General features: G+C 43.2%; 1 protein-coding gene across 10 annotated transcripts in view; it reads left to right on the top strand.

Annotated features, from left to right (window-relative positions):
• Positions 1-27471, top strand: part of adamtsl2 (ADAMTS-like 2) — a 45036-nt gene extending 17565 nt beyond the window's left edge. For 7 of the 10 annotated variants that reach the window (XM_061816241.1, XM_061816244.1, XM_061816242.1 and 4 more), the window contains 18 exons: positions 8465-8579; positions 9278-9420; positions 9495-9570; positions 9686-9788; positions 10414-10559; positions 10715-10838; positions 11428-11508; positions 11596-11771; positions 12167-12434; positions 16416-16770; positions 17531-17634; positions 17724-17850; positions 19057-19270; positions 21125-21280; positions 21355-21525; positions 22387-22563; positions 22761-22905; positions 25514-27471. In XM_061816241.1, the coding sequence (XP_061672225.1) occupies positions 8466-8579; positions 9278-9420; positions 9495-9570; positions 9686-9788; positions 10414-10559; positions 10715-10838; positions 11428-11508; positions 11596-11771; positions 12167-12434; positions 16416-16770; positions 17531-17634; positions 17724-17850; positions 19057-19270; positions 21125-21280; positions 21355-21525; positions 22387-22563; positions 22761-22905; positions 25514-25641 (2808 nt within the window). In that variant the 5' untranslated portion in view covers position 8465 and the 3' untranslated portion in view covers positions 25642-27471. Of the gene's footprint in view, positions 1-3236; positions 3580-4627; positions 4711-8464; positions 8580-9277; positions 9421-9494; positions 9571-9685; positions 9789-10413; positions 10560-10714; positions 10839-11427; positions 11509-11595; positions 11772-12166; positions 12435-16415; positions 16771-17530; positions 17635-17723; positions 17851-19056; positions 19271-21124; positions 21281-21354; positions 21526-22386; positions 22564-22760; positions 22906-25513 lie in introns of those variants that run through there. The other 3 variants (XM_061816239.1, XM_061816237.1, XM_061816247.1) reach the window with 3 other exon arrangements.
• Positions 27472-27983: the final 512 nt, after the last annotated feature.

Below are 27983 nucleotides of genomic sequence, written 5' to 3' on the forward strand. Positions count from 1 at the left end.
TTTTTTCCTTTTTTTTTTTTTTTGGATCAGTTTCTAAAAGTTAGGTCAGGATTTAATGTTTTAGCAGATATTCATGTACTTCTACCAGCAGTTATATAAAATGTTCTATTCGAGGTTCTAGGTGGAGATTTACCAGTAGGTCTGTAAAGTTCTACCAAATGTCCTAGCAGGGGTTCCATTGTTTAAGAGCCTCCATTTAAGCAAATCTAAAGTTTTACCATAGGTTCTGTAAAACGTTCTAGCCAAGGTTATCGTAAAGTTGTACAAGCGTGTCTCAAAAATACTGGTTCAGGGGTTCTAGTAGAAGTTTCATCTGGGGTTCTAAAAGACCCTTTTCTATAGTCACACTTTTTACTATTAGCTCTATGAGATGTTCAAGTACAGGTTCTATTATACTTTTACCTTTGATTCTCTAGTTCTCTGGTTTTTGATGGGTTATAGTAGAGGTTCTATTTGGTGTTTTACTATGGGCAGTATAAAATGTTCTTTAAAAAGTTCTAATAGGTCAAATATGCGATGGTCTAGTACAGATTCCATCTGATGTTTTAGCACAGGTTCTATAAGATGTTCTGTAAGAGGTTTTAGGTGAAGTTAGATGAAAACATCTGTCAAATGTTCATTTAGTATGAGCGTATTTCACCATTGTAGTTTCTCACACTCCTCAGTGAGGCAACTGAGTGTTTGTGTCGCTTTGTGGTTCTGTGGTTCTCCTCTAAATGCCATCACACTCACACACACTTTGGCATCCTTCACGTGCGCCAACAAACAAACCTCTTTTCAGATGTGTGAGGAGGACTTTGTATTAAGGGCATGTCAGGACATGTTGATGCCATTCTTTTGGCATCTTTTAGGAATGCCGGTTGCATGTGGCGATATTCTGCCGGCACGTAAGTCACATGATGGTTACATTACGGTGGCGGCTTAGTGAAGTGGTGGTGACATGACGGTGGCATGTTAATAGTACGCTGGTGGCACTGTGGTGGTATGTTAATGACATAATGGTGGCGTGTTAGTGAAGTGATGGCGGCATGTTAGTGGTGTGTTGGTGGTATTTTAGAAACACGATGGTGGCTATGTCTTTGTGCTCTCTTGGCACATAGGGGAGATTCTGTTGGCTTTCTAATAGCAGATTCATGGTATGCTAGAGTCATGTAAATGACATGATGGTGGCATTTGGCTGAATGTTAGTGGTATTCCGGTGAAATGTAATGTTAAGTGGAGTGCTGGTGGCATGTAAATGGCGTGCCACTAGGATCGTAGTTACTGTACATGGTGATGGTATTTCCGGTGGCATCTTAATGACATGATGGTGTTGTCATTGGTGTGTTAGTGACATGGTTTTGGCATTCGGCAATATCAATGACATTCTGGTAGCATGTTAGTGAGATGATGCGGATTTCTGGTGGCAATGTATGACATGTTGGTGGCAATCTGCCGGCACACGGACCTGACCTTGGGGTTTATGGACATTCGGGAGCACACAAATGCACGACAAGGCTCAATGAGCCATGCTGAGCAACAGCAGCAGCTGTGGAAACAGCGGCGCAGACAGAAGAGTACGAAGGGAGCAGCAAAGAATAACAGCAGAAAAAGGAGAAGGAAACGGTGGTGAGGGGTAAATGACTAGACGAGTAACAGGAGAAGAAGCCATGATGGGAGGAAGACGACATGGTGGGCAGACACGGTGGTCCGCAGACCGCCGTCATCAATCTGAAGAGATGAAATTCACCTGGAACTAAAACAACTTTCACACTCTCTGCTCACGCAAATGCATTTTTTTGATCTTCTCCATGGTTCTTGTAGTGAAAGAATATCTTGATTTGAGGTTCAGCTCGGGGAAATAAATACGAGCCCTGCTGGCGCACGTGGCTACGTCAGAGCGGCCACATACATTTATGATAGAATATAGTGTTGAGATTCTTTCATATGGCTTACTCCTTATATCATCAAGGGTCTACCAGTGGTTTTACATCAGGTTCTGCCATATGTTCACATCCACGTTTCACAAGACATGTTCTTTTTTTAATATGTTTTCCTGTTGGGTCTGCCATAGGTTCTATTTGAGGTTCCACCAATAGAAGTTCGTCCATAAGTTCACCTCTTGGGTCCGTCAGCAGTTCAACTTTAGCAGAAGTTCCACCCAACCTGTCATTAGATCTTCTTTTATAGGCTCTACCAGACCTTCTGTCAGATATTTTACTATCGTTTCTTACACAGGGTATAGTGAAGTTTCCATTCTTACCAAGTTCTAAAAGCGGTTTTGTGGCAAACTTCCGTCAGGTGTTTTATTGCAATGACTCCAACAGACAAATGATTTGAGTTTTTTTTAGATTCTCTCATAGGGTCCATCAGAAGCTTTCCCACATTTTCTATTCCAAGTTGTACCAGACATTTTACTATAGCTTCTTTACTGCAGGTTTGATTATAGCTTCCTCTAGAGATTCAAACAATTTCTGTCAGACATTATAGAAGAGGTTCTTTCATACGTTATCCTGTCGGGTCTGCTGGAAATTCTACCGCAGGTTTCTAGGTTCTATTTGAGGTTCTTTCTTTCTTTATCCCAGCCATTCGTCCAGAGGTTTGGTTAGAGGGTCTTTTATGTTGTTCTCCTGTCAAGTGCATATGTTCTGTACAAGGTTCTACCAGAGATTTTCTGAAAGGTTATTTCAGAGGTTTTGAGAAAGGATCCACAGACCTTCCAATGGAGGCTCAGTTAGCAGGTCCGCCAGATGTTTTGTATCAAGTTCAACCATCATTTCAATATGAGCTTCATGAGAGTTTTGATTACATCTTCTTTCATTGCTTCTACCTAATATTTTATTGTAGGTTTTTTAGAGGTTCTGCCAAACATTGGAAAAGAGTTGTAATTAGACTCAGTCCTATTATAGAACCTCTGTGTGATCTCCTTGAAGTTCTACCAGATGTTTTATGTTCTTTCATAGATTGTCCCTCAGGAAAAAGTGCAACTAGTATAAATGCCAGTAGATCTGCCTAATGCAAATAATTTCACAGGTTTTTTGTGTGACAAGAAATTTCTGCTTGGGGAACGTGCCCGGTGTGAAATGCCGCCCCCTAGTACACTTTGGGTGCCACACGCGAATGCCATATCGGGCCTTCAAGAGCCAGGCGGCGTCCGCTCACGTTCTTGTTGTTCTTGGCCGTCGGCCCGTTTCAGCTCTGTCTGGGCCGGGGGCGCAGAGGAGCATTGTGGGAAGTCTGGGACTCGTCGAGGGAGGAAGCGGCGAAGTGTGAAGTGCCGGTTCACGGCCAGCTGCAGACTTCAGGTCACATTTAGAAGTTCTAGCCACCACCTTCACCCCACTCCAAACTCTCCAAAACAGCCTGCTGACTCAGGAGGAAGAGGAGGAGGAAGAGGGATGCAGGGAGCAATCACCTTACCTCCCTCTTCCCTCCCTCCCTTCCACGCTTTCTTGCTCCCTCACTCACATCTCCTCACTCGGCGGCAGCCACGCACAACACAACACCGCTGACGCGCACATACACACATGCACACTCACACGGACACTAAGAGGCATCCTCAACTCAACAGTCAGACGCCCTTGGACTGCAGCGGGGGAGGTGAGTATGTGTCAATATTTGAAACATGTTGTGTGCGTGCGTGTGCGTGTTTGTTAGTGTTCCTTTTTTTTTTTTTTTAATTAGAGGTTCTTTCAAAGATACTTCTCATAAGTTCCATCCTAGGTACAACCATCGGTTGTATTCCTGTTAGAAAATGCAACAGACATTTTATTCGATGTTCTTTCATTGGCTCTCCTCAGGGTTAGTTAGAAACTGTAGAAGAGATTTTATGGCAGGTTCAACCACAAGTTGTAATTCCCAATTTTTTCGTGAACTAAGACACATATTTTACGTTTGGAGTATCATAAAACAAATATCCCAAAAACTGAATTCACAAGTCAAAAATGCCTTGGTCTATTAGTCATATTATGTCATATCTTTCTGCCATCTAATAGAAGAGTATTTATTTGCTTCATCTGTCACTTCATGTGTACCAGAGGTTTATTGGCAGGTTCTACCACTTTTTATTTAGAGGTCCCACCAGAGGTTCTTATAAAGATTATTTCACAAGTTCTATTGTAGGTCTCATCCGCTTTTATGAGAACTTGTCATAGGTTGTCCTTGAAGTTTGACCAGATGTTTTATTGAGATTTACAGTCTTTCATAGATGACCATAGATGGCATCAGAAGTTCCCCAAGAGCCAATATAGAAGGTTCCACCAGCAGTTATTTTAGAGTGACCACTCAAAGTTGTGTAGAATTTATTTCAAGTTCTTGTATAGATTTTACAAGAGTTTATTAATATAATATAAGTTTATTCCAGATTCTTTCATTGCATGACCCGAGACATCCATTAGAAGCATCATTTTATCTGAAGTTCTTTGATTGGTTCTCTAATAGGGTCCATCAGAAGTTGTGCCATATTTTTTTTATAGCAGGTTAAACCATACTTTCTTTTGAGGTTTTGCCAGACCTTTTATTTGAGGCTCTTTGTGATTCTATCCCATAGGTTCAATCAAAAATTCTACTATATATCCTTTGAGAGGTTTTTGCCATTTAATTGGATGCTCTTTCATAACCTCTTTTTTTGGGTTCCATCCAAAGGTCTACAACAAATGTCATGGATTCACACCTGCCACATTTTGTCCAGTTTAAACAAGTCAGAATTCTTTTCCCCCATGGTCTGGACAGGTATGAATACACACAAGCGAATCTCTCTCCAAATGGACTCTGTGCAGTTCGTCTGTGGTGTGTTTCTTTTCATAAATACAAACCGGGCTCGATGGGGCCCAACAAGTCAATATCCCTTAGCTAATATCAAAAAAGGATGTTGCAAGTCATACCTGAAATGCCGTCTTCAATATGAATGACAACCATCCGACAGCTTTACATTGACCACAGGATTGTGTCTTGGCTACATAACGTTATGTTGCGAGCTGTATAAAAAAACAAGTGAACATACCTCAAGCTCTGCTCAAATGGATTTCTCAAAACATCTTCTCCTGAGTTCCAGGCGACAACTCCATGCAGTAATGGTTAGATATGGTCGGATGCCTGGTGACACGTTTTGTGGTTCCACCTCTCTGACAGTGTTTGATTTGACAAGATAAAACCCAGTGATCCTAAAAGAGGGGATACAATAACATCGTAATATACAGGATGTCGTGTAGTTTGCCACTGTCTGATCACGATACAGCAAAATTTTATGGCAGCAGTCCGACATACAGCAGACCCCTAACACTGTTTCTGCTCCTTCAGTTTGCAGTACTCATTTGCCAATTGTATTTAATAATTAGAAAGACACTGTTGCAAATCTTTTATTTAATAAGCTGTTCGTTGTTAGGATAGTGAGGCTGGCAGTGTATATTAACTGGAGGCTTACAACAAATGGTTCACTTTGTCTCTTTTTTTGAAATTTTCTTTTCTTTTGTTGCTTTAGTAGAACTCCAAATTTGCAGAACAAAAATGTAGCACACATATCCGCGTCTGTGCTTTGTCCTGCCCTCAACATTTCTGTCAAATGGGCGCAGTGATTGTTACATAGGTGACTTTGTTTACAAATTATAGTTCGCTTTCAAAATGAAAAAAACAAAGTTCTCTGTTGGTATAGACCAAAAGACTTTCCCATTGTGAATACAGCCTTTAAGGTTATTTTATAGAGTATAGTCTTGGGGTTTATCAGTAGTTCTAGAGGTTTTATAGCAATTTCCAGTTCCCTAGCCAGTCAGAAAAGGCCGCTATCTATTAGCAATTCTTCTGTGTTGTCGCGGTCCTGAATCATTGTGCAAGCGCAAACAAAATCAAAGTACTTCCACTTTCAGTTATTTGTCAGTAGACGAGGTAAACATCAACTAGTTATGTGTTGGTGTTTGTTGTTAGCGCTTAAAAAACATCATCATTGTTGGTTCATGTCGCTACAGTGTGAACTGGGATACCCCTCAGCCTTTTGGTCTGGGTTGATGTTTGAGTCCCAGTTACAATTGTGGACGTCCAGTTAGTTTGTTTGCTACATGCTAACAGAGCATACAGATGGAGGCAGTAGAATCTTGTTCTACATTTCATCACTATGTTGCCAGCACACAGAAAGCATTTGCTCCTTTAGCCATTACTCTAACATTGTTTTTGTGACTGCCATGCTAACATGAACAGCTTGTGATTCTCCATGCTATCTACATTAGCTCGTGTTACATGCAGCATTATCTCATCTTCCAGTCAAGATAACAACTTTGCCAACTCGTGTTGCTGCCAGGGCAAAATGTTAGCTCATGTTTCCTCCATGCTAACATTCTTAGTCTATATTGCTGCTGTGCTCACAACAAGAGTGTGTGTTGCCACCATGCTAATGATATCTTGTATTACAGCAACTTTTTTTGTGTGTGACACAGGTGAACCTGAGTTTCGGTTAGTTTGTTAGCTGGCGCAACATGCTAAGTTGCGTGTAGATGCAGCTGAGGTTGTGTGTGTTTATGAGTGTGTGGATATGTTAGTGGATGTGTGTGTGTGTGTATGTGCTGAGGTTGCCAGTGTTACAATAACAAGACAGTGAAGGGCCCATGGGGGCTGTCAAGATTGTTTACTTTAGTCGATGTGTATGTGACTGTGTCCAAATGGGTGCATGTGTCTATGTGTACGTATTAGGGTGGACCTGTGTGTGTGTGTGCGCTCATAAGTATGTGTATAGATAGATGTATAAAGGAGTAAAGCCGCCATCCAAACAATAACGTGAGCTCGAGTTGACGTCAGGCTCACAATAACATTAGCTGATATTGACGTCACACGAACAGTAACATTAGCACGTGTTGACATTACATGAGGACATATTGCCGCCACACTATCGACATTATTTCGCATTGTTGTCATGCTAACTACAGTGTTAGCTCATGTTGGCGCCATGCTAAAACCAATATTTGTTATGTAACTGACTTAAAATGGTTCTTGTAATTACAAAATAATTAATTCACTCATCTGACATATTCATCCACACTTTGGATGTGTACAATCCCCAATTCCAATGAAGTTTGAATGTTGTGTCAAATATAAACAAAAACGGAATATAAGGATTTATCTCATGATAATCCATTTCAGTCTAAATTCAATACAATGATGAGGAATTTAATGCTCAAACTGATGAATGTGGTTGTTTTTTCCCCCACTAAATCCCCCAACTTCACTGGAAAGAGGGTTGGATTGAATTTATTGAATTAATTAATGTATTGGCGGGATGATGAATTAATCACCTCATTCAACATGTAAAAGTAAAATAATCCAATAATTAGGAGTATAAAAATGAATCCATTGATGGTTATCTTGTCAATCATTCATCAATAGATTAGAACTAAAGGATAACTGATTAATCCCACGTGTTCGTTTGCTTTGCATAGGTATGTTACCAAATCCAGAAAAAACAGCCACCATTTACTTGTCGTTTTTCTCCGCTTGATTTTGGGTGAATGGATTTAACAGAAAACAGAACCAAAATTATGTTTCCCAATTGATTCGTGCAAGGTAATCCTTCTTCTTTTCAGATTACGTTGTTATTACCACCTCGGTTTTTTTGTTTTTTAAATCCTGATAAGATTTTTTATGCTCCTGACAAAGATGAAAATGTTCTTTGATCTCTGCATGAAAAATAACATGTTCATATGATTCAACTACGATGATTTATTATTACTAAATTGTAATTCTTCTTTTCTGTGAAGTTTGATGTTAATTCTCACAATGTGCCTGCATGGTCTCAGTTCGAACCGGAAAATGAGATGGGTCGAGCAGAAGAATTCAAATCCCATTTCTGCTAATAATACTAATGTACATGTTTCAGATGAAAGGTTTGGGCCAGAAATCTTCTCAGGAAAATATGCTGTACAAAAAGTATATCACTAATTTACCCAATGATATTATCGTACTTATTTTGATATACAAGTATTTCAAAAAAGTTTAGTTACATACTTAACACACCTACTGAATTCACCCTGGTCAACTTCAACTTCTTTTTCAGCATCATATTGTCAATACACTAACAATGTTACTTTCTGTTGGTTTCATGCCAATAATAACTTTAGCTTGTGTTGCCATCTTACTAACATATCTCATTTTGCCTCCATTCTGTTAACTCTCATTGCCTTTTTGCTAACAAGATTAACTTATGTTGCCATTACACTGACAACTTTAGCTCATGTTGCTACCAAGCTAATTACAACACTATCGCATGTTGCTGTGATCCTACCAATAACATTAGCTCACAATGCCGTCATATAACAATTCAAACTGATGTTTCCGCCATGCTAATATCATTATTCTGAGTGTCAGCATGCTAACAAAATGTTAGCGCTTTTTGCAATCATGCTCACTTTTCTGTAATACTATCAGCAGCTGGCAATGCCGTGATGTTAATGACTTTAACTGGTGCTGCCTTCATGGTAACAATGTGATATGTTTTGTCCAACAGGATGCGTGTACGCTCCTGGGAGGTGTTTGGTGAGACGGGCGTGGTCCTGCTGGCCGTCCTCATGCTGATGTTGTCTGTGGGACGCCTCGCCACCACAGCGACTGCACCTTTGCAGGTAAAATAACGTTGTCTCCTTTTCTGACTTGTTTTCAGTGTCCTTTGCCTTTCCTCTGGGTCCTTTTATTGTGTCCTTCACGCCTTGTGTGTTTCCTTTTTTGTGTCCTTTTTTGTATCATTTTGTGTTCACCATTGTCTTCTCATGAGTCTCCTTTGTGTTTGCAGGTAAACAAAAACCTAAACCAATTGGATGAACACCCCCGCACGCTGCACTTCCCTCCGAGGGTGTCCCCTCCTGACCCCCTCACATTCCAGCAGCATGCTTGAGTTTGATTGCTGCTGCTGCTGCACACAGGGAATGTTTGGAAAGTGCAGCGTCAGCGCTTTTGGGGATGTTCACAACAACAGTCTCTTGCGGACTTCTGATTGGCTGACACGCTCACTCATGCAGCAGTGTCTACTTTTGGCCCTGATGAAATACCCCAGGAACTTAATGTAGATGTTCATATCATCCATATATGTAATGGTCCTTCAAAAGTTCCTAGTTCCAGAAAGTTCCCGGAACATGTAGTTCTTGGTATTTGTAGTTTCTGGAACTATAAAGGGGTCAATCAGATATCGTATGCATAAAGCCTCAAAGGCTGTTGGACCTCCCAAAACAGTGGTGTCATACTACCACAAACTCCACAACCACATTGGCACTTTTATATCAACTTTTTGCTCAATAGCGGCATTTGAGTTTGTGTGTATTTGCAGGAGGATGGCAGTGTAGCCTCCAACAGTTTGGAAGAGAGCCAGGTGACAGCGTTCTGGTGGGGTGAGTGGGCTAAGTGGACGGCATGCACGCGCACCTGTGGCGGCGGTGTGAAGTCACAGGAGAGACACTGCCTCAAACAGAGGTCACTAAAATGATCCTTCAAGGCAACACTTTAGGTTTGTTGTTGTTGTTCATATGCGTCTTTTCTGTCCAAAGAAAGAAAGTTGCTGCATTCAAGGACAACATGACATGTTCAGGAACCTCCAAGAGATACCACCTGTGCAACGCACAAGTCAGGCGCACACAAATACACACATGAAGACACACTGTGAAATAAAAAAAAAACAAAAAAAAAAAACGTAAAGACAGACACATAGACTGTCAAATTTGTTGTTTTCGCCACACAGGACTGTCCAGCCAGTGGCCAAAGCTTCCGGGAGGAGCAGTGCTGGTCCTTCAACTCGCAACTCTACGGTGGCCATAGCTACCAATGGAAACCTCTCTATCCGGGTACCACACATTCAGCCTTGATCATGGGTTAGGGTGGAAGTGGCCAACCAGTCAGAGACTAAGAGCCACAATTTTGACTGTGTTACTCCAAAATACCACATCATGCACGTGAACACACATGGGGTATGATTGGAAATTTCCTTCCCGAAATTCTTTGTTAATGGAGGAACCCAGGGGCCCAGAGCTGTTGTGCCAGTCCTCTACCTTGTTCAATGCCCCTAGGCACATGAAGAGCGCCACTAAATATCACACATTAGAATAGCATTGACAAAAAATGACTCCGATACAACTACAACCACAGACCAGTCATTTTCAACAATGAACAGCGTGAACTGTCCCAGTCTCTTGATTCAAGTTCAATTCATGTCTACAATCATTGATCAAAAAAACAACTTACAAGTAGTTAAAAACTAGATGATTCCCAAATCTGTGCTGTGGTCGGTAGCTGTTACATTTACATACGTAAACTATGATCTCAGCGCAGATTTACCCCCACCCATGAGAGAAACTGGCTGCCTGAAAAGTAGATCTTGGGTGAAAAAAGTGTAGGGACCCCTGATGTCAGGTTTCGATGATGCTACTGCTACCGACATTAGCATTGATAGTCGTGCTGTACTGTGTCTAGACGACTACGTGCACATATCCAGCAATCCATGTGACCTCCACTGCACTACGGCCGATGGCCAGCGTCAGCTGATGGTAGCTGCGCGTGATGGCACTTCTTGCAAGTACAGCAGCTACCGCGGCGTCTGCGTGGACGGTAAGTGTGAGGTGAGTCCACACTCGGCCGTGACTTCAAAGTAGGGTTTCGAGCCTAGGTTAGAGTATAAGTCAGGCTATTGTTTATTTGCTTAGTATATTTCTAGATCACTTGGCTATGTCAGCATTGAAAAATGCTGACATGAGTTTTCTTTGATGTGTACCAGCCAATCGGATGCGATGGCGTTCTCTTTTCATCCAACACGCTGGACAAGTGTGGAGTCTGCCAAGGTGATGGCAGCAGCTGCAGCAGAGTCACTGGAAACTTTCGCCGCGGGGCCACCACGCTTGGTGAGTGCCATGCGGTCGCCACACCACCCAGTTGCCATACCACTCACTCACCACTGCTACGTGGTAGCCACCACTGGCATCTCACCATGCCACCTAATTACCAGCACCACCTATTCATCACTGTCGTCGTAGTCTGGTCGTCACACCACCCGGTCGCCACCGCCACATGCTCGTCACTGCTGCCCGCTCACCACATTCCCGGCTCGCCACCATGGACTGCTCAGCGTAGCCACCAAGCTTGCTGCTGCTGTCCGTTCGCCACATCACCCACTCGTGACCATTGCCTGGTTGTCACCAATGCCAATGCTCAGTTACTAGTACCACACCACCCCTGTCGCCCAGTCCCCACCACCACTCGATTACTGCCACTCCATGGTTACTGCTGCCAAACAATTCCCACTGCTGCTTAATCCCCACCTACACTAGAGCCACACCATGGCCACCCGGTTCTCCCCAAACCACCACCCGCTCCACCCTGCCGCTCGGTCCCCACAAACCCGTCCGTCATCCGCAAGACACCTGGTCTCTTCTGCCGTACGGTCTTCACTGCCATTACTCAATCTGCTAAAATCAGTCTCCTGATTTCCAGGTTACGCCTTCATCACGCAAATCCCTGAAGGATCATGGGACATCCAGGTCATCGAGAGGAAGAAGTCAGCCGATGTTCTCGGTCAGTGATTGGCCAGCAGTTGGCGTGTAAGTTCTGTTTACCAAAGAAAAAGCCAAAGAAAAAGCCAAAACTGCTTCCTCTCCTTAGCTGTGACTGACCAAGCGGGGAACTTCTTCTTCAATGGTGGCTACAAGGTGGACAGCCCTCAGAACTTCCATGTGGCGGGCACTGTCTTCAAGTACCGCCGCCCCATGGATGTCTATGAGACGGGCATCGAGTACATTGTCGCCAAAGGCCCCCTGGACCAACCTGTCAATATCCTGGTACTCAAAACAGCGTGTCAGGCACTAGGGTTTCAAATGAGTGTGTGGGTTTCAAATTTGGCTTTTAACACAAAATTTGGATTTGAAGCTAGGGTTAGGATTTCAATGTAGGGCGTCAAACCTTGATAATCGTTTCAAATCTCGGTTCAGGTTTTATACTGGGGATTCAATTGTGGTTAGAGGCTTTGAATTCAGGTTTCAAGTTTGGAGTGTGGTTTCAAAGTAACATTTTCAGCTCGTGTTATGCATTTAAACGTTAATTTGGGCCTCAATCAAGTCTTTCAAAGTTTAAAAGCTAGGGTACGATTTCAAAGTAGGGTTTTAAGCAAGGGTTTGGGTTCTGAAAATGGTTAGGGTTTGAAATTAGGGTTTCAAAACTTATTGTATCCTTTCAGGTGTGGAATCAGAACGGCCGCACACCATACATCACGTACGAGTACACAGTCCTGAGAGACTCCCTGCCGCCCATGCCGCCGCCGCCTGTCTACACGGGCGCTGACAGCTCGGTGGAAGCTGGGCACCTACCGGCACACAATGGTAGCCGCTACGAGACACCCGTCGGGGAACGTATGGAGGGGCCAGGAGATTCCGCACAGCAGGAGACCAATGAAGTCTACGAGGAGACCGCACACATACACTGTGACGCGGACACACACTATACAGGTACACACTCATGCTCTGTCTTTGATGCCTCACAAATGCCATTTTGTCTTACCTTTTCTGTATCTTTGTGCAGTTCTTCTTTTCCTTTCGGCTTGTCCCGTTTGGGGTCGCCACAGCGCGTCATCTTTTTCCATGTAGGTGTATCCCCTGCATCTTTCTAACACCAACTGTCCTCATCTCTTCCCTCACCACATCCATCAACCTTTTCTTTGCTCTTCCTCTCGCTCTTTTGCTTGGCAGGCTGCTCTATCCTCAGCACCCTTCTACAAATATACTCACTCTCTCACCTCTGGATGTGTCCAAACCATCAAAATCTGCTCTGTCTAACTTTGGCTTTCCCTCGAATAAACTCATTACTATCCTATCTAATCTGCTCTCTCCTAGAGAGAACCTCAACATCTTCATTATGTATCTTTGTACAGTTATGAAAAACAAATGTAAGACCACCATTGTTTTCTTCAATTACCCGTCCTGTTCAGCTGCATGGCCATGCAGAATGGTGGATCTGTATACATTTTTGTGCAGGAACAGATTTGCTTGGCAACGCGGGAATTTGAAATACTCCTTCTGATTATTTATTTATTTTGTGTGAATTATTCTGATGTTTTTTGAAAAACCAGTCAGACAGAAAAGGGTATTAGGGGACAGACAGAGATACGGAATTGACAAGGACAATAAGGATGCAATCCACAGCAGAACAATAGTTATTTTACATATTTGACGTAACAGTAATGTTACACAAGTTAAATAGTTTTGTTATTTGGTGAGGACGTGCCACAACTAACCAGAGAACAAGACGAGCGAGCACAGAAAACCGCAGGACAAGACAAGATGTGGGAAATGAGCAAGGAAGTGCTACTGATGAGTGGTGGAGTGGGAACTGTTTTTTAGTGTCGAAACACCTAGAAGAATCCGTGAATTGATATCTTAATATAACCTTTGTTATTATTAGTGGTCCCAGCACAAGCAATTAACTAGCCTGCCTTGGAACTTATTAGTGAATGAACACCACATCACGTGTTAGTCAACCTGTGTACGGAGTTGCTAAAAGGGGCCAGCAGGCCTGTCTGACAGTTGACCCAGCCAGAGGGAATGCTGCCCATCCCCCATTTCCCAGGGCTGTATCCCAGACCAAACGAAGAGCCCTAACCAGTCCCAAAGGGACACGGGGAAGAGTACCGGCCCACCCCATCCCAACGCCAATCTTCGAGCCCCCTACTCCATCAGCCCCAGATAACATGGGGGCCTCAACCACCAACAGGGTCCAATTCATGACCCAGCTTCCAATTGAAAAAGGTCACAGCCCACCAAAAGTGAGCCAGACAACGCTAGCCCAAGCAGGTCACCGACTGGGAACCATTGTCCCTACACCAAGATCATGTGCCATGCATTAAAATTGGTGAGATTGGTAGGAGTGAGGTGAGACGGTCACGGGGCAGTACTGACCCACAACCGTCACCCTCACCCAGCCCAAACAGCTCCCCAAAGGATATGTGGTCCATTAAAAATCCAAAGAAGGGGGGCTAACCAGACCGGAGACCAGCTCAGACATTCCAGGACCAAGTCCGGCGTCCGCCCATTCATGTCTCGCGTCCACCCAATCATGTTTCACGCCTGCCCCTCAGATCCTGAGTGAGATGGGAATATCCCCAATGTGTAAAATAGGTACAGTGTGAGTAATAAAAATGTGCAGAGTGTGTGAAGTAAGAGGTAAGACACCTGTGGGTAGATAACAGAGAAAAGAAAGTTAATCTAGACCTAATTCCCAGATTGCAGACTTGTGCCCAATTCATTATATTATCACCGGGAGGTGTTTTTCACATCTTGCGATTGTTTTAAATCAGTAATTGAGATCAATTTGTCTATTTTTGAAAGGAGTTTTTTTTTTCTCCTGAGAGTAGTTCCACTATTTTCTCAACAAAAACAGGTAGTTGTAAAGTGTCCACGTGTGTTAAGAATCTTTTCAGGATTGCTGTCATATTTTATAGTATTGAAGGAAGTTACCACATCCAATATGACATTCTTGGAATAAGCTTTCACGTGACATGACTGCATTACTTTTGAATAAGTGATGTAGACAGAGAATTCCACTTTGTTCCCATGTGCTGCAGTAAAGGGGTATTTTGTTCTTCTCAGCATTGGGATTGTGCCAGATAGGGGAGGAATGATATGGTGCTGACTGAGATTGCATGGTTTCTAGACTTATCCACCAAGATGATTAAGTGGCTGCAATGATCGAATTCACAAAACAAATGCGCCGTTTGAGAATTGTGCTTATAAATGGGTGGTCTGAAAGTTTGGTGCTATTACAATCTATCTGTTCTTGTTCCTGATGAGATTTGGATAGAACCATTTATTGAGGTCCTGTATTTGGCCAGCAAATACCTTTTCATACTAGTGTTCTGGCGTATCCCTTTTGCCGGTGATTCAACATATAGTGTGAGTGTGGGCTTCCTTGTCTAGTTCCTTTTTGTAAAGTGAAACTTTGTGATGTGACGCCATTTGTGATGACAGTTGCTTTGGGTGAGCTGCATAATGTTATCATCCAGTAAAGCTATGACTCACCAAAGCCAAGTTTGTGATGTACTTCAAAAAGAAAAGAGCAGTTACAGTAACTTTGTCTAAAGTTTTTTCCGCATCTAGTGACAAGACAATAGCTTTAGGATTATTGTGCTGAGAAATACTGATTAGGTTTGACATTGTTTGTGGCGCTTTAATCTCTAATGAAACCTGTTTGGTCATAATTTATTATCCACAGATTTTTTTTTCTAGTCTATTGACTGAAGCCTTAGAAATGATTTTGATGCCATATTAATTAATAACAGCGGACGAAATTAGCTGGATGAGTGGGGTCGTTCCCTGTTTTCTGTAGTACTGTAGTTTTATAGCGGCTGTGTTCATATGGCTTTTTATTAGGTTTATAAATTACATGCATTTAATTTCTTATTCATTTTTACGTCTGGTATCACTAATGGTATATAAGCTGCATGCAATAAATGCAACATATTCCCAGTGATCTTGGGTATTATTAAGAAATAGATATGAACTCTTAAATTAAACTCTTATGAGCTATTATTGCTGTCACCATTATATTTGTTCACACAAATGTACCATTAGTTGTACCAGGGATTCAAACTGGAAAAGAAACTGAAGCGACAAGAGTTGTCCAATAATATTTTCAATGATTTATGTCCTTTCACAGTACTTTTGTGTCTCCTGTTTCCTTTTGTCTGCCCTTGGTTCCTTTTTTGTGTCTCTGTGTGTTTTTAAGTTTGTTGAGTGTCTTTTTATGTCACTGAGCCATTAAGGTGTATTTTTTTTTTGTCTTCTCGTGTGTACTTTGCATCTCTGCGTCTTTGTGCATCTCTGATGTCCTTTGTTTGTCTTTGTATCTTTTTTTTGTGTCCATGAGTGCATCCATCAAATCGATCTTCTACGCTGCTTATACTGGTTAGGGTCGCTGGGCGCTGCAGCCTGTCCCAGCGGACTGAAACTGACGAAAGGGGGACTACGCCCTGAATTGGTCGTCAGTCACTCTTAGGGCACAATTTCTGTGCATTGTTGATGTTATTTGTGGGTCTTTATGTCCTTTTTTTTTTTTGCGTATGTTGCCCTGTGTGGCCCTGATGAACTTTGTGTCTTTTAGTGTGGTGTTGATTGTCCTTTGTGTGTCCTTTTAAGAAACTGCAAAAAGCTGTTGGATCTTGAGAGAGAGAAGGGATGTGTTCTGCAATACAAAATGCGTGTCTGTGTGCGCGTGTGTCTTTTTATGTGTGCGTGGAAGGATAGTCCTTGTGGAGCGTTACATTATTGATGTCACGCTCACACAAAGCGTATCAGCAGAAGAAAAATTCACACAAGGCCATTACACCACCACACCCGACAGGATGCGTGGGGGCTTTGAACGGGGCAGGTTCTTGTGGGACTTCTCCTTGCATCTCACATGTTGAATCTTTACCACATTCCATCTTGATCCAATAGAGGGCAACAGCAGCCACACAGGAAGCACCGCCAACCCAGTCGCCGTCGACGTGCCCCTGGACCCCGAGGCTGACGCCCCTAACCTGATCTGGAGGGTCCTGCTGGAAGGACGCTTGAACCCAGAGGAGCTGCTTATCAATATTTCGACCAATCAGCTCCTAGAAATGGAGGGAGATGGCTTGTTCTCTGTTAGCTCAGACCCTGGGAGCCCGGAGACTGACGGACCGCTTGTACTCAACCAGACCATGCAGTTCACGCTCGGACGCAAACGCAATGACAGCAGTGCAGACATCATCTACCACAACAAAACACTGCTCGCCGGAGGCAGGGCTAGCGGACGCTTCAACAGAACAAGGTAATGTATCAGAACTAGATCATGTAACATAGCCAGGTCACACATCAGGCAGAACCAGGTAACGCATTATAACCAACCTAACCAGCAACACCACTAAGGGAATCTGGTAATATGAAAGCAGTTACCAGCACCAAGAGAACCAGGTGGAAAAACCACCAACAAAACCATATACAGTGGTACCTTGGTTTTTGAAAGTCTCTGTTTTCGTACAAATTGTTTTTTGAACAAAAATTTTGAGATTTTTTTACTTTGGTTTTTGAACGAAAATCGGTATTCGAATGCCCCGACCAGCTGACCCATGATGATTTCTTATTGTGCTTTCAAACGCACCCCCGGAAAACCGAAAACGACGTAATGCGTGCAATCGAACCAGTTACTACAACAAAATCTTCGAAATCAAATACTGCAATAGAACTCGGTAACTTAACAGAGCCAGGTAACAATACGGCCAACAGGATTAAATAGTACAATAAAACCACAAGATCCAGGTACTACTAAACAACCAATCAAACCAGGCCACACCACAGAACAGGTGCTACAACCGAATCAGGTGTTACATCTGAATAAGTTATTCAAAACTAAAAATGTATGACAATAACAGAACCAGATCCTACGACAGAACAAGTTATTGAAACACAACAAGGTATTAAAACAAGAGCCAGGTAACAAAACAGAATCTGATATTGAGATAGAACTAGGTTCTGCAAGACAACTGGGTACTTTAAAGTTAGATGATGTATGTAGACTTCATGTTCCACAGGGGAAATTCAAGGCTCTACCAGAAGAACCTGAAGCTGAGTCCGGCCGACATGTATCGCTGGAAGCTTTCCTCTCAGGAGCCCTGCAGTATGACCTGCTCCATTGGTACAGTCCCATACTCGGTTACTGTGTTCTAGTGAATCCAGACTGGTAATACGTCCATACACCTTCAGATATTCCCAATGGTCTTTCAGGTGTGTCCAAGTCATTTGTCACGTGCATCCGCTACGATGGTGTGGAAGTGCATGACATGTACTGTGATGCGCTGACTCGACCGGAACCGGTGCACGACTTCTGCATCGGGCGAGAGTGTCAGCCGAGGTACACTGCTCACAAATCCCTTATGAAACCAAGATTTTGGGTGAAATTTCAGGGTCACCATAGATTTTCATCCATAATCTGCATTTCACCCACTAAAAATAAAAACTTGATCGTGCGTCTTATACATTGGTATTAGTAAAAACATTTTTTTTTTTCGTTTTTTTACATTTTGACAAACAATGGCACCAAGGGTTTGTGTTAAAGAGGTACATTCATTCCCATATGCTATGCAATGTCTAAAGTTGCAAATTTTTATATGGTATGGTAAATTTTCACCTCTCACCCAAAAATCACGACATCTTTACAAATGCTATCGTATCATATCATACACTGTTAAGTATGTCATATCATCATATCATCTGTCTGTGGCTACTGTGTCCGTTTGACAGCATAGGACTTCGCATTTTAGTTTACTAGATGGCAGGTTTTTTTTTATAGTACCGTCACTTTACAGAGTACATCTCCCAAGTTAAAAAATGTCAAGTGAATGAACACGCCGTTTGGAAGCAACATGGAATGATACCAGGTTAGTTCCATAGGGAATTTACATATGTCAACCCATCACTACCATAGTTTCATTCCAATAAATGCAATGTCTAATTTCACAAATGTATAGATAATATGATACATTTTTGCAGATCAGTGAGAATTAGAACAACAAAACCAGGTAACACAACACAGCCATCAAAATCAGATACTATAACAAAACCAACAAACCAGGTATTGAAAGAGATCCAGACGCTCTCTTAGTATGTGACGTCACGTGACTAAGAAAGTTGAAAAGTTAAACTGAAACACAGCTATTGGAAATGTCATCACTTTGAAATAACAATGTGAATTTTACAACATAAAATTTTCAGTGGCATTTTTAATTAAAATCCTGGTGGCAGATATTTACTTCCATACAAACAATGCATCACAACAATACCTTTCACAAAACCTGTCTACAACAGAACCAGAAAATACAACACAACTAGGTAATATAACAACCTCACAAATGATTAACAGTTCCAATATGGGAAATGGCCACAGAGATTTGAGTGTCACAATGTTATCAACAGCTTGCTACAGAGCTACAGAGCTACTGGACTCGCAGAAAGGCACAGAAGTGGATGTATTTGGAAATGCTCATGGATCAAAAACCATGGGGGTAGCCCACTGGGTGCCGCAACAATGTCCTTGGACGGTTCTTGTGGTCCCCTTCAGGTGGGAGGCCAGCAGCTGGAGCGAATGCTCACGGACCTGCGGTGAGGGTTTCCAGTTCCGGCAGGTCCGATGCTGGAAGATGCTGTCGCCCGGTCTGGACAGCTCTGTTTATAGCGACCTGTGCACCCTGGCCGACCTGGAGAGACCCATGGAGAGACGGCCCTGCAAGAGTCCTGCATGCGGCCCGCAGTGGGAGGTGGCCGAGTGGATGGAGGTACGTCACCCAGGAGGAGGGCCTTCTCGTTTCATGTATAATTTGACAATGTTTCTCAATTCAAAATGGATGGAGAGCTTTTTTTTTCACGGAAAAAATCTATTAAAAAAATATAAATAAATATATAAATGTATAAAAATATCTCGGGTACTACAGCACAACACAACCTAGTAACACAACACAATCAGCGGAACAAGGTCACACAACAGAATTACAACACAAGAAAGGCAGGTGCTGGAGAATGAACCACCCGCTGTAAAAGAAGCAGGTAACAAAACAGAGCTAGAATCTACAACATAAAGATCTATTGAAGCAAACCCAAGTACTGAAACACAAGCAGACAAAAACATACTACAATATATTTCAATCAAAACAGGTAACACAAAAGAATCAGGTGCTCCAGTAAAACCAGGTACTCCAACAGAACTTGGTACCAACACATAATCTAATACTGTAATCCATAGTCACAGTCATCAAGATAGACCAAGGTACTGAAACAGAGCCAAGTACTGCAGCAGAACCAGATACAAGATCAAATGCGATAACAGAACCTGAAACAAAAACAGAACCAGGTCATTAAACAGAGCTAGGTAACACATAAAAGTTATACAACACAGCCACTAGAACCTTGTACTCAAAAAAAAAAAGTCCTAAATAAACAGAACCAGGTACTGTTGTAGAACCGAGTTGTCATGTTTTGCCTTTTGGCTTGCTGAGTTTTTTCTCTGACTACAATGTGGCCAAGTTAATAGGTGGGCGGAGTCTCTTGGCTTCACATGCTTGCAATCAGACAGCTGCACCTGTTTGCAATCAGACTTGGTTGGTGTTTAGGTCTGGCTCCAGTGGAAGGAAGGTGTCAGTTTAAAGAACTCCTTGGCCTTTTAGCTTCTCGACATAACCTTTGGTCCCTTGTATCGTGTTTATTAGACTACATCCTGTAGCACTAGGGGTAGGTACTTCAGGTTAGTTTTTATTCAGTACTGTACTTCCATAGTTTTGTGTTTCCATTTCCTCTATGTGGGCTTTCCAGAAGTACTACGATTCATTTTTGTCACGATCAGAACACGGGGTTGAACCCAAATGCACAACTCATGAGGCGCAGAGGCAGTTTGGGAAGCGTCTTTATTCAGACCGGTGTCGAGAACCTGACGGGCAGTCCACGGAAGCAGCACTACTGGAATCGGCAGGCGTAAGAGGTAGGTCAGTAGGCAGGAAGGAGTCGGTACACGAGAGGACAGGAACAGGATCCGGAAATTGCGGAAACGAGGCACGAGGCAACGATCTGGCAGAGGCCAGACTGTATGTGTCGTTCTATATAAATGGGACGTGATTACTCGAAACGAGGCAAAGGTGTGCGCCTCCGCTGATTGCGGCAGGTGCGTGCCGCATCGGGGACCGGTACAGCCATGACAATTTTGTCTTTGGTACGTCTGTGATTTTCCCTTTTGCAATCTTGTTGATAGTTTTTGTTTCACTCTGATACCTTCCTTCCACTATGACTCTGGCCACCATTTTTTGCTTTGTGTAACTTTCCCTGTCTTATGTCTTGTGATGACCACAATCATATTTTTTTGCTTTCCATTGCAATAGTACTTCTGAATTATTACTTTTCCAGCCTCGTATTTTAGCTTTTTAACCGTTTGTTGTCGTTATCCATTTTGCATTTATTGTTGATTCTCTTTGTTTGAATAAAACGTGCGCCTGTTCCAATAATTTTACTTTTTCGTGCCGATCATAACAATAGTACTATAACACAACCAACAGATGTATCTTGAGAATTTACATAATGAATAAGAACGACCAAGCCAAAGTTAATTGCTAGCTATGCTAAAATGGTAACGTGTACTAACATAGTGTACTGCCAAGTGTGGCCGACGAGATCAGGTGACCCGTGATGTCCGCTGTTCCGACGAAAGTCGTCCGTGTGACCCCATGACCAAACCACCTGCCGTCAAGAACTGCACGGGTCCCCCCTGCGAACGCCACTGGACCGTGTCAGAGTGGGGGCCTGTGAGTGGACGTCACAATAACCACTAACCACGCCATGACGTCACTTTCAGTTTTTCCACCTTCTTGTACTGCAGTGCTCAGGCCCGTGCCCACACGGTAGGATGGTGCGCCACGTGTACTGCAAGGCCCCCGAGGGCCGGGTGGTGGCTGAGAACCAGTGCCCTGGGGACGAGAAGCCGCTTGCCGTTCAGCCCTGTGGGGAGAGGGACTGCCCTGCTCACTGGCTGAATCAAGACTGGGAAAAGGTAAAGCAAGTTTTTATGCGTGTAAAACCTCCATGTAACATTTGTCTAACGTCCGTTATGTCTGTAACGTGTGACTTGCATGGAACATCTTGGGAAAAAATAGTAATCTGGCACACATATTTTAGGTTTGATTCAATAAAAAAAATATTCATTTGTGGCATTATGAAAGCTTTTATTTGATGTGAACCATGTTTGCCTTTTGGAACAAACACTGGTGGTGTTGACCAAAACGTTTGCTCTTGCTAACCGAGTCTAGTTTAAACGCAGTGCAGTGAAATTTAGTGCTCTGCACTCATAGACATTCACGCATTCACTTTCAACTTAAAAAAAAGTTAAAAAATTGTTACTAATTACACATAACGAGATTACATAATAATGTAATAGCAATCCCTAACATGCGGAGAGAAAATGTGTACGGAAATTAAATTAGTTGCTTTTGGAAATTTCCATGATCACAATCTCACTTCCCGTATATTCCGCACCATAAGGCGCACCGCATTATAAGGCCTATTGAATGGCCTATTTTAATTATTTTTTTCATATATAAGGTGCACCCTCGGCTTTTGAGAAAATTAAAGGCTTTTAGGTGTGCCTTATAGTGCGGAATATACGCTACATTTCAAAACATAAAATATAATTTCCTCCTTCTGAAGCTGACAATTGTGAAGGACTCTCTCTTTGGTCATGTGCCATTCTGCTGTAGGGTCAAACATTACATAATTTTTCAAATATGAGCTCGAAGCACCACCTTGTCATATACTCTGTGGGTTTGTCTGTGATGTTGACTAGGTTGAATTATAGTTACACTTTGGAACCCATATTTTCTGAAAGCGGTACGTAACACGTTACTCCCGTGTGCAGTGTAACACCACGTGTGGCCGCGGGGTCAAGCGGAGGATTGTGCAGTGTGTGGGGATCAGCGGCGGCAAGTTCCTGGTCTTTGAGGAGGAGACGTGCAACGCCGACGAGAGACCTGAAGATGAGAGCACCTGTTTCGAGAGGCCGTGCTTCAAGTGGTACACAACGCCCTGGTCCGAGGTAGGCTGTTCTGCGCCGCATGGTGACTGTGACATGTGTAAACTGGTTCAGGGCTGTCCGCTAACTTTTCCACTGGTTCCACTGATTTGATTCAGCACTTGATTTGGTTGCATGTTTAGAATGTGTAAATTGTGGCAACTTGCAAGTTATGCGTGTGTGCAAAACTTTCTTATGACGTGTAACCCGGGTGTGCCCAGTGCACCAAGACGTGCGGCGTGGGTGTGAGGATGCGTGACGTCAAGTGTTACCAGGACCGTGAGCTGGTGCGAGGCTGCGATCCGCTCACCAAGCCCGTGTCCAAGCAGACGTGCAGCCTCCAGGCTTGTCCCACCGAGCCGCCAGGTCAGTCTGCTGGAACTGTCTGAGATTGAACAATATAATCGGGGGAAAAAGGAAACGCTCTTGCAATTTTTGCTACTGGTGGGGAGGCCATGTTGGGGGTTTCTGTTTGGTTACACTACGAACGTCCATCAAAATCTAAACAACCTCTACTCAAAAGACATGAGATACAATCAATCGGTTGCATTCATCCATGTTTTGTCCGACAATACCAAAAGCCGTTCATATTGCAAGTTGCTCCATGCTAATCAATCATGTAACATTAATAGAATCATAGAAACTTTCTACACGCTCAGCACATTAGCAACATGATAACAGGCGCTGAGCGAGACAGCTCCAGTGGGGTAATATCACCAGTCAGAAAGTGTTAAAAAGAGAAAAGAACGTGAGTGCTCCCTCAGAAGAAGCAATAGTCACTTAGATTCGGCAAGTTCCGTAACTTCCCGGATTGTGTGTCATGTCACGACAACATTTAGCCAGAGAGTGAAAAAGCTAGCAAAGATGGTGAGGAAGTTGGTTGTATACGGCTGTTCTGCGTCAAACGCTGACGAAGACGTCTTACATGAATGGCGGAAAGATGAACAGATAGGCAGGTTATGGGCCAGGTTTGTGAAGACAAAGCGGGAGCATTGAACTTACAAATCAAAGTGGACAGTAAAATGTTCCAAGCATTTCACAGAGGACTGCTTTGAAAACCCGTTACAGGGGTCACTTGGCTTCGATAGCAAGTAAGTACGTACGTGTTTTTGTTTAGTATTGACAAGTATCTACTTAATTTTAAATGTAAGTACAATACAGATATATATGTCCGCTAATATCTGTATCCATGTGATGTTTAGGAGGTGACGAAATTTGGACACTGGATAAAGTTAGTGTACTGTTGACGCTGAGGTCTTCCGGAAATTCGACTACGGCAGTGTGTGCTCTCCAGTGTTAAGTGCATTATTTAAAATTTGGGCTAAATCTTTAAACGCAGAATGATACCGAAGCGACTCAGTCGCTAGTACAACAACAACAACAACAACAAACGACTCAATGTTGTGTGCAAGATGCATCAGACGTTTAAACGTGCTTGAATTAGATTATTTCGTCAACAAGGTGTATGTAGATTTCATGAGGCACCTACCAGTCTGTGTTTTGGGTGCGAAATTCCACGTCAATTTCGTCAGGACTTGCCGAATCCCATACTTGTGTTGCATTCGACGCTCAGACCGTCACACCGGTTCAAACATATATGGTTGAATTAAACCTGCATGCGGTGTTTGTCGAACATGGGAAGAATAAGAAAATTCTTCCTCTTCAGATCCTATCTCTTCCACAGAGGATTCTGTAGATTATTGGTTGCTTGTCACTATGCCGAGTAGGGGCATACACCTCTCCTAGGTGTTATGGGTTGGGTCCCTTATCAATGTTGTAGTTATTTACCTGCGGTAGTCGATGTGTAGCCGCTCACTGTGTCCCACTTCCTCGGAGTTCCATAAACACTCATTGCTTCGGAAACCTGCGTGATCTCTTATGCACGCACAAGAAGCCAGGATCATTCACACAATCCATAAAAACTTCTTCATCACTGCTGTCTATCTTCCACTCACAGCGTGTATGATTGTCTGTGTAGGGAGCCATTTCTGTACGAGGGTTGTCTTTGCGTGACGTCACACGGAAGCAGCTTCAACAGAGCCTCGGTTTGAAACAGACATGGGAGGCATTCAGATTACAAAGAAAATGTGCACTTTGGCGCTCATTTATTTTGTTTCTGTTGTGTTGAGTGTCACGGACGAGACTCGGGGTTGGACCCAAATGCACGACTCAGGTGAGAGGTAAGCAGTGCGGAATAAGCCTTTATTCGTTCCAATGTCGGTTACCAGGGAGTCAGTCCAAACAAGGAGCAAGATCAGTAACGGCAGGCTTACGGGGTAGGTCGGGAGACAGGCGTTGGTCGGTACACGTCAGGAGTACGGTAGTGCGGGAACGAGGCATGAGAGGCAACGATCTAGCAGAGTCTCAGTCGTCCCCCGGGTCCTATATGTACTGGGTCTTAATCAAAGGTCATGAGGCGCAGGTGTGCACCTTCAGATTAGCTGGCCACGCCCAGCCCTGGCTGGAATCCAGGAGCATGACATTGAGAATCTTTTAAATATGTTTTCCATTAAATTTTAGCTACATTTCCAAGATAGACAAATAAAATACATTTCCTCTGGATGAGTACTTTAAGCAGTGCCACCCACTAGCATATGCTCAATATTTTTACAACTTTTTAAGAAAGGGGCAGTTACCTGTCCAAAGCAACAAATAAATTGTATCGCACAGTGTTCAAGTCGATGATTAAAGTAATGGTCCGGTTTTTACATGACCAGAATACATGTTTATAAATATAGATTTTATTTGTTGTATAACGTTCCATGTTTGCTACTGTAAACTGCATCTTCTAGTGAAGTTAGTTGTGTTGCGTTCAATGACCGCAACACAGCGCTCATATCTCAAATTGTTGCTTGCAATCCAAGTGAAAACTGCCTTTATCTTGAATAACATGTAAGCAAGGTCACTTGAATCTCAGGGCCCCACAGTATTTTTATGCCCCACCCCCACCCCTTTATATGTGTCTAATATCCAGATGAGAGCTGCCAGGACCGGCCCACCACCAACTGTCTCCTGGCTCTCAAGGTCAACCTGTGCAGTCACTGGTACTACAGCAAAGCCTGCTGCCACTCCTGCCGGGCGCTGCGAGCGCCCACGTCCTAGAGCCCCCCAACTCCATCGCCTCGCCCCCCTTTTCCCAGAAACCCGTGCACGTGGATTTTGTTCATCAGGTAGCCCGAGTGCAACGTTTACATTCTCAAAAGACAAAGACAAAGTCAACGCGCAAAAAGTTCCACAGCTTTGCTGGCTGTTAAGTTTCCTCACACGGAGCACTACAACATTTGGGTTTGTACCAGCATGCTGCACACTCATCTTTTCTCATCATCCCTCACTTTCCCCTACCCCTCTTGTTCTCCTTTTCCCCAGCAGCCTTCACAGAATCTATCTTTCCATTTCTTTCTTTTCCATCTTCCCCTCTCTCTTTAACATGCTCCTCTCTCCACTGCTTTCATTTCATCTTTCTTCTCCATCATCCCTTTGTTTTGTTGGGCTATCAACCTCACTCTGGCTTTCTCACTCATCACCTGCTCTCTTCTCCCATCGTCCTCCACTTACCACTTTTCCCCACAATCCCACCTGTATCTTTTCTCCCTTTCTTTCTCATCATTTTCTTTCCCCCATGATTCACTTTTTTCACTGTCATCCTTCACTCTCTTATTCACAGTCATCCTTCTCTGATAATTCATTTTCTTTTTCCCAATATCTGTCTCTCTCATTCTTGTTCTCTTTTCCTACTAACCCTCAGTCTCTCTTCTGTGCTATCCTCCTCTCTTTTTCCCTTTATTCTCTAGCTTTTGTCATCATCATTCTGGTCAGGACCGATCGGAATGGAGGTAGGACCCAAATGCAGTAGAACATTCAATGGTCGGGGATCGGGCAGGCAGTCAGGTGCAGCAGCGGTAGTTGGGGCGTCAGTACACACAGGAATACGATCAGAGGTACAGGGGTGCTCGCACGGGGCATGAACCTCAACGATCTGGCAGAGGACCAGTCGTCACCGGGTCCTATAAGTACCGGGCGTAATCAGCCAAAACAAGGTGCGGGTGTGTGCCGACTAATTGGCTGGCCACGCCCAGGCTGGGCAGGATCCTAGGAGCATGACAATTCTTGCTTTTTCCCCACTACGCTGGTCTTTCTCATTCTTCCCTTTTTCCATTCTCCTCTTTCTTTGTTCTCCCCATAATAATTCATTCTTCCATTTTTCCATCATCCTTCTCTCTCACACACTCGCTTTCTCATCAGTCTTTTCTAACCCTAACTGCATCATTGTTCCCTCTTTCTCCCTTTTTTCAGTTTTTCCATCATTTCCTCTGGTTTCAAATATTTCGTTCTCTCTCTCTCTCTCTATCTCTCTCTTTCTCATCTTTCACTCTCTCCTTTCCCCATCGTCCTTCACTCTCTTTTGCCGTCTCTCATTCCCAATCACTTATGATCTCATCATCTTTCACTTGCTCTCTCTTTATACTCACTCCCTTTCTCGCACACTTGTGTGCGTCTCCTCTTAAATTAGCCTTTAAACTTGAACCAGAAAAATTGTGATGGTGATGATGCCGATGATGAAGCCCCTCCTGCGGCCGAACAAGGAACGGCTCGTGCCCCCTCTAAATAAGACAATCTTCCAATCCATCATTAGATATTATTTAACACTGACAGAGAGTGAAATGTGCAGGCTGGCACATTTATTTGTCATCGCACATTAAAACAAAAACAAAAAATATATATATCATTATTATTTTTTTCACATTAGCGCGACCGCCTGACGTTTCTCCGCTGGGACCCAAAAAAACAAGATGGGAAAAAAAAAAAGAAAAATGATGGCTGACAGAGGACCCAACATTCCTGACACTTGAAATGTATTCAGATGTGTTTAACTTCTTGTCTCTGATAAATATAAATATAACGGATACCTCTTTGTACGACGCGTTAGGACGCACAGACGGATGTTGTTAATAAACACAACAAAATGTACACTTCTCTATTAGTCGGACTTTTCCTTTTTACACTGCCTCTCTTTTACAGCAATAATACAGATGTGTGGGGGTGGGGAGGGATACTCTGAATGCACGTTACACCATTGTAGGTGAGAGCATGAAAGGCTGTGTTACACCATGTTGTAACAGTGTCTTACAATTTAGCAGGGTTAAAATGTGTTGCAGTGTATTACAAAATTATTACACGTGTGTTACAGTATAAGTGAGTGTGTTACAGTATAGTCTAGTAACACACATTGTTACTGTGTGTGTCGTATTGCTTACAGTGTTACACTCTTTTAAAGTGTGGGTAACTATCTTTTAACATAAGTGAGTGTGTTACAGTGTTGTTACGGCATCGGTGAAAGTGTCTTACAATCTGCAGATGTGTATTTCATGTTGTAGTCTATGTGGTGGCATGTAACAGTGCCGGTGTTACAGTGTCAGTTCTAAGCAGTGTTACTTGGTGGGTGA

This window comes from Syngnathoides biaculeatus, chromosome 4 (assembly GCF_019802595.1).
Source record: "Syngnathoides biaculeatus isolate LvHL_M chromosome 4, ASM1980259v1, whole genome shotgun sequence".
Classification (NCBI taxonomy): Eukaryota; Metazoa; Chordata; class Actinopteri; order Syngnathiformes; family Syngnathidae; genus Syngnathoides; species Syngnathoides biaculeatus.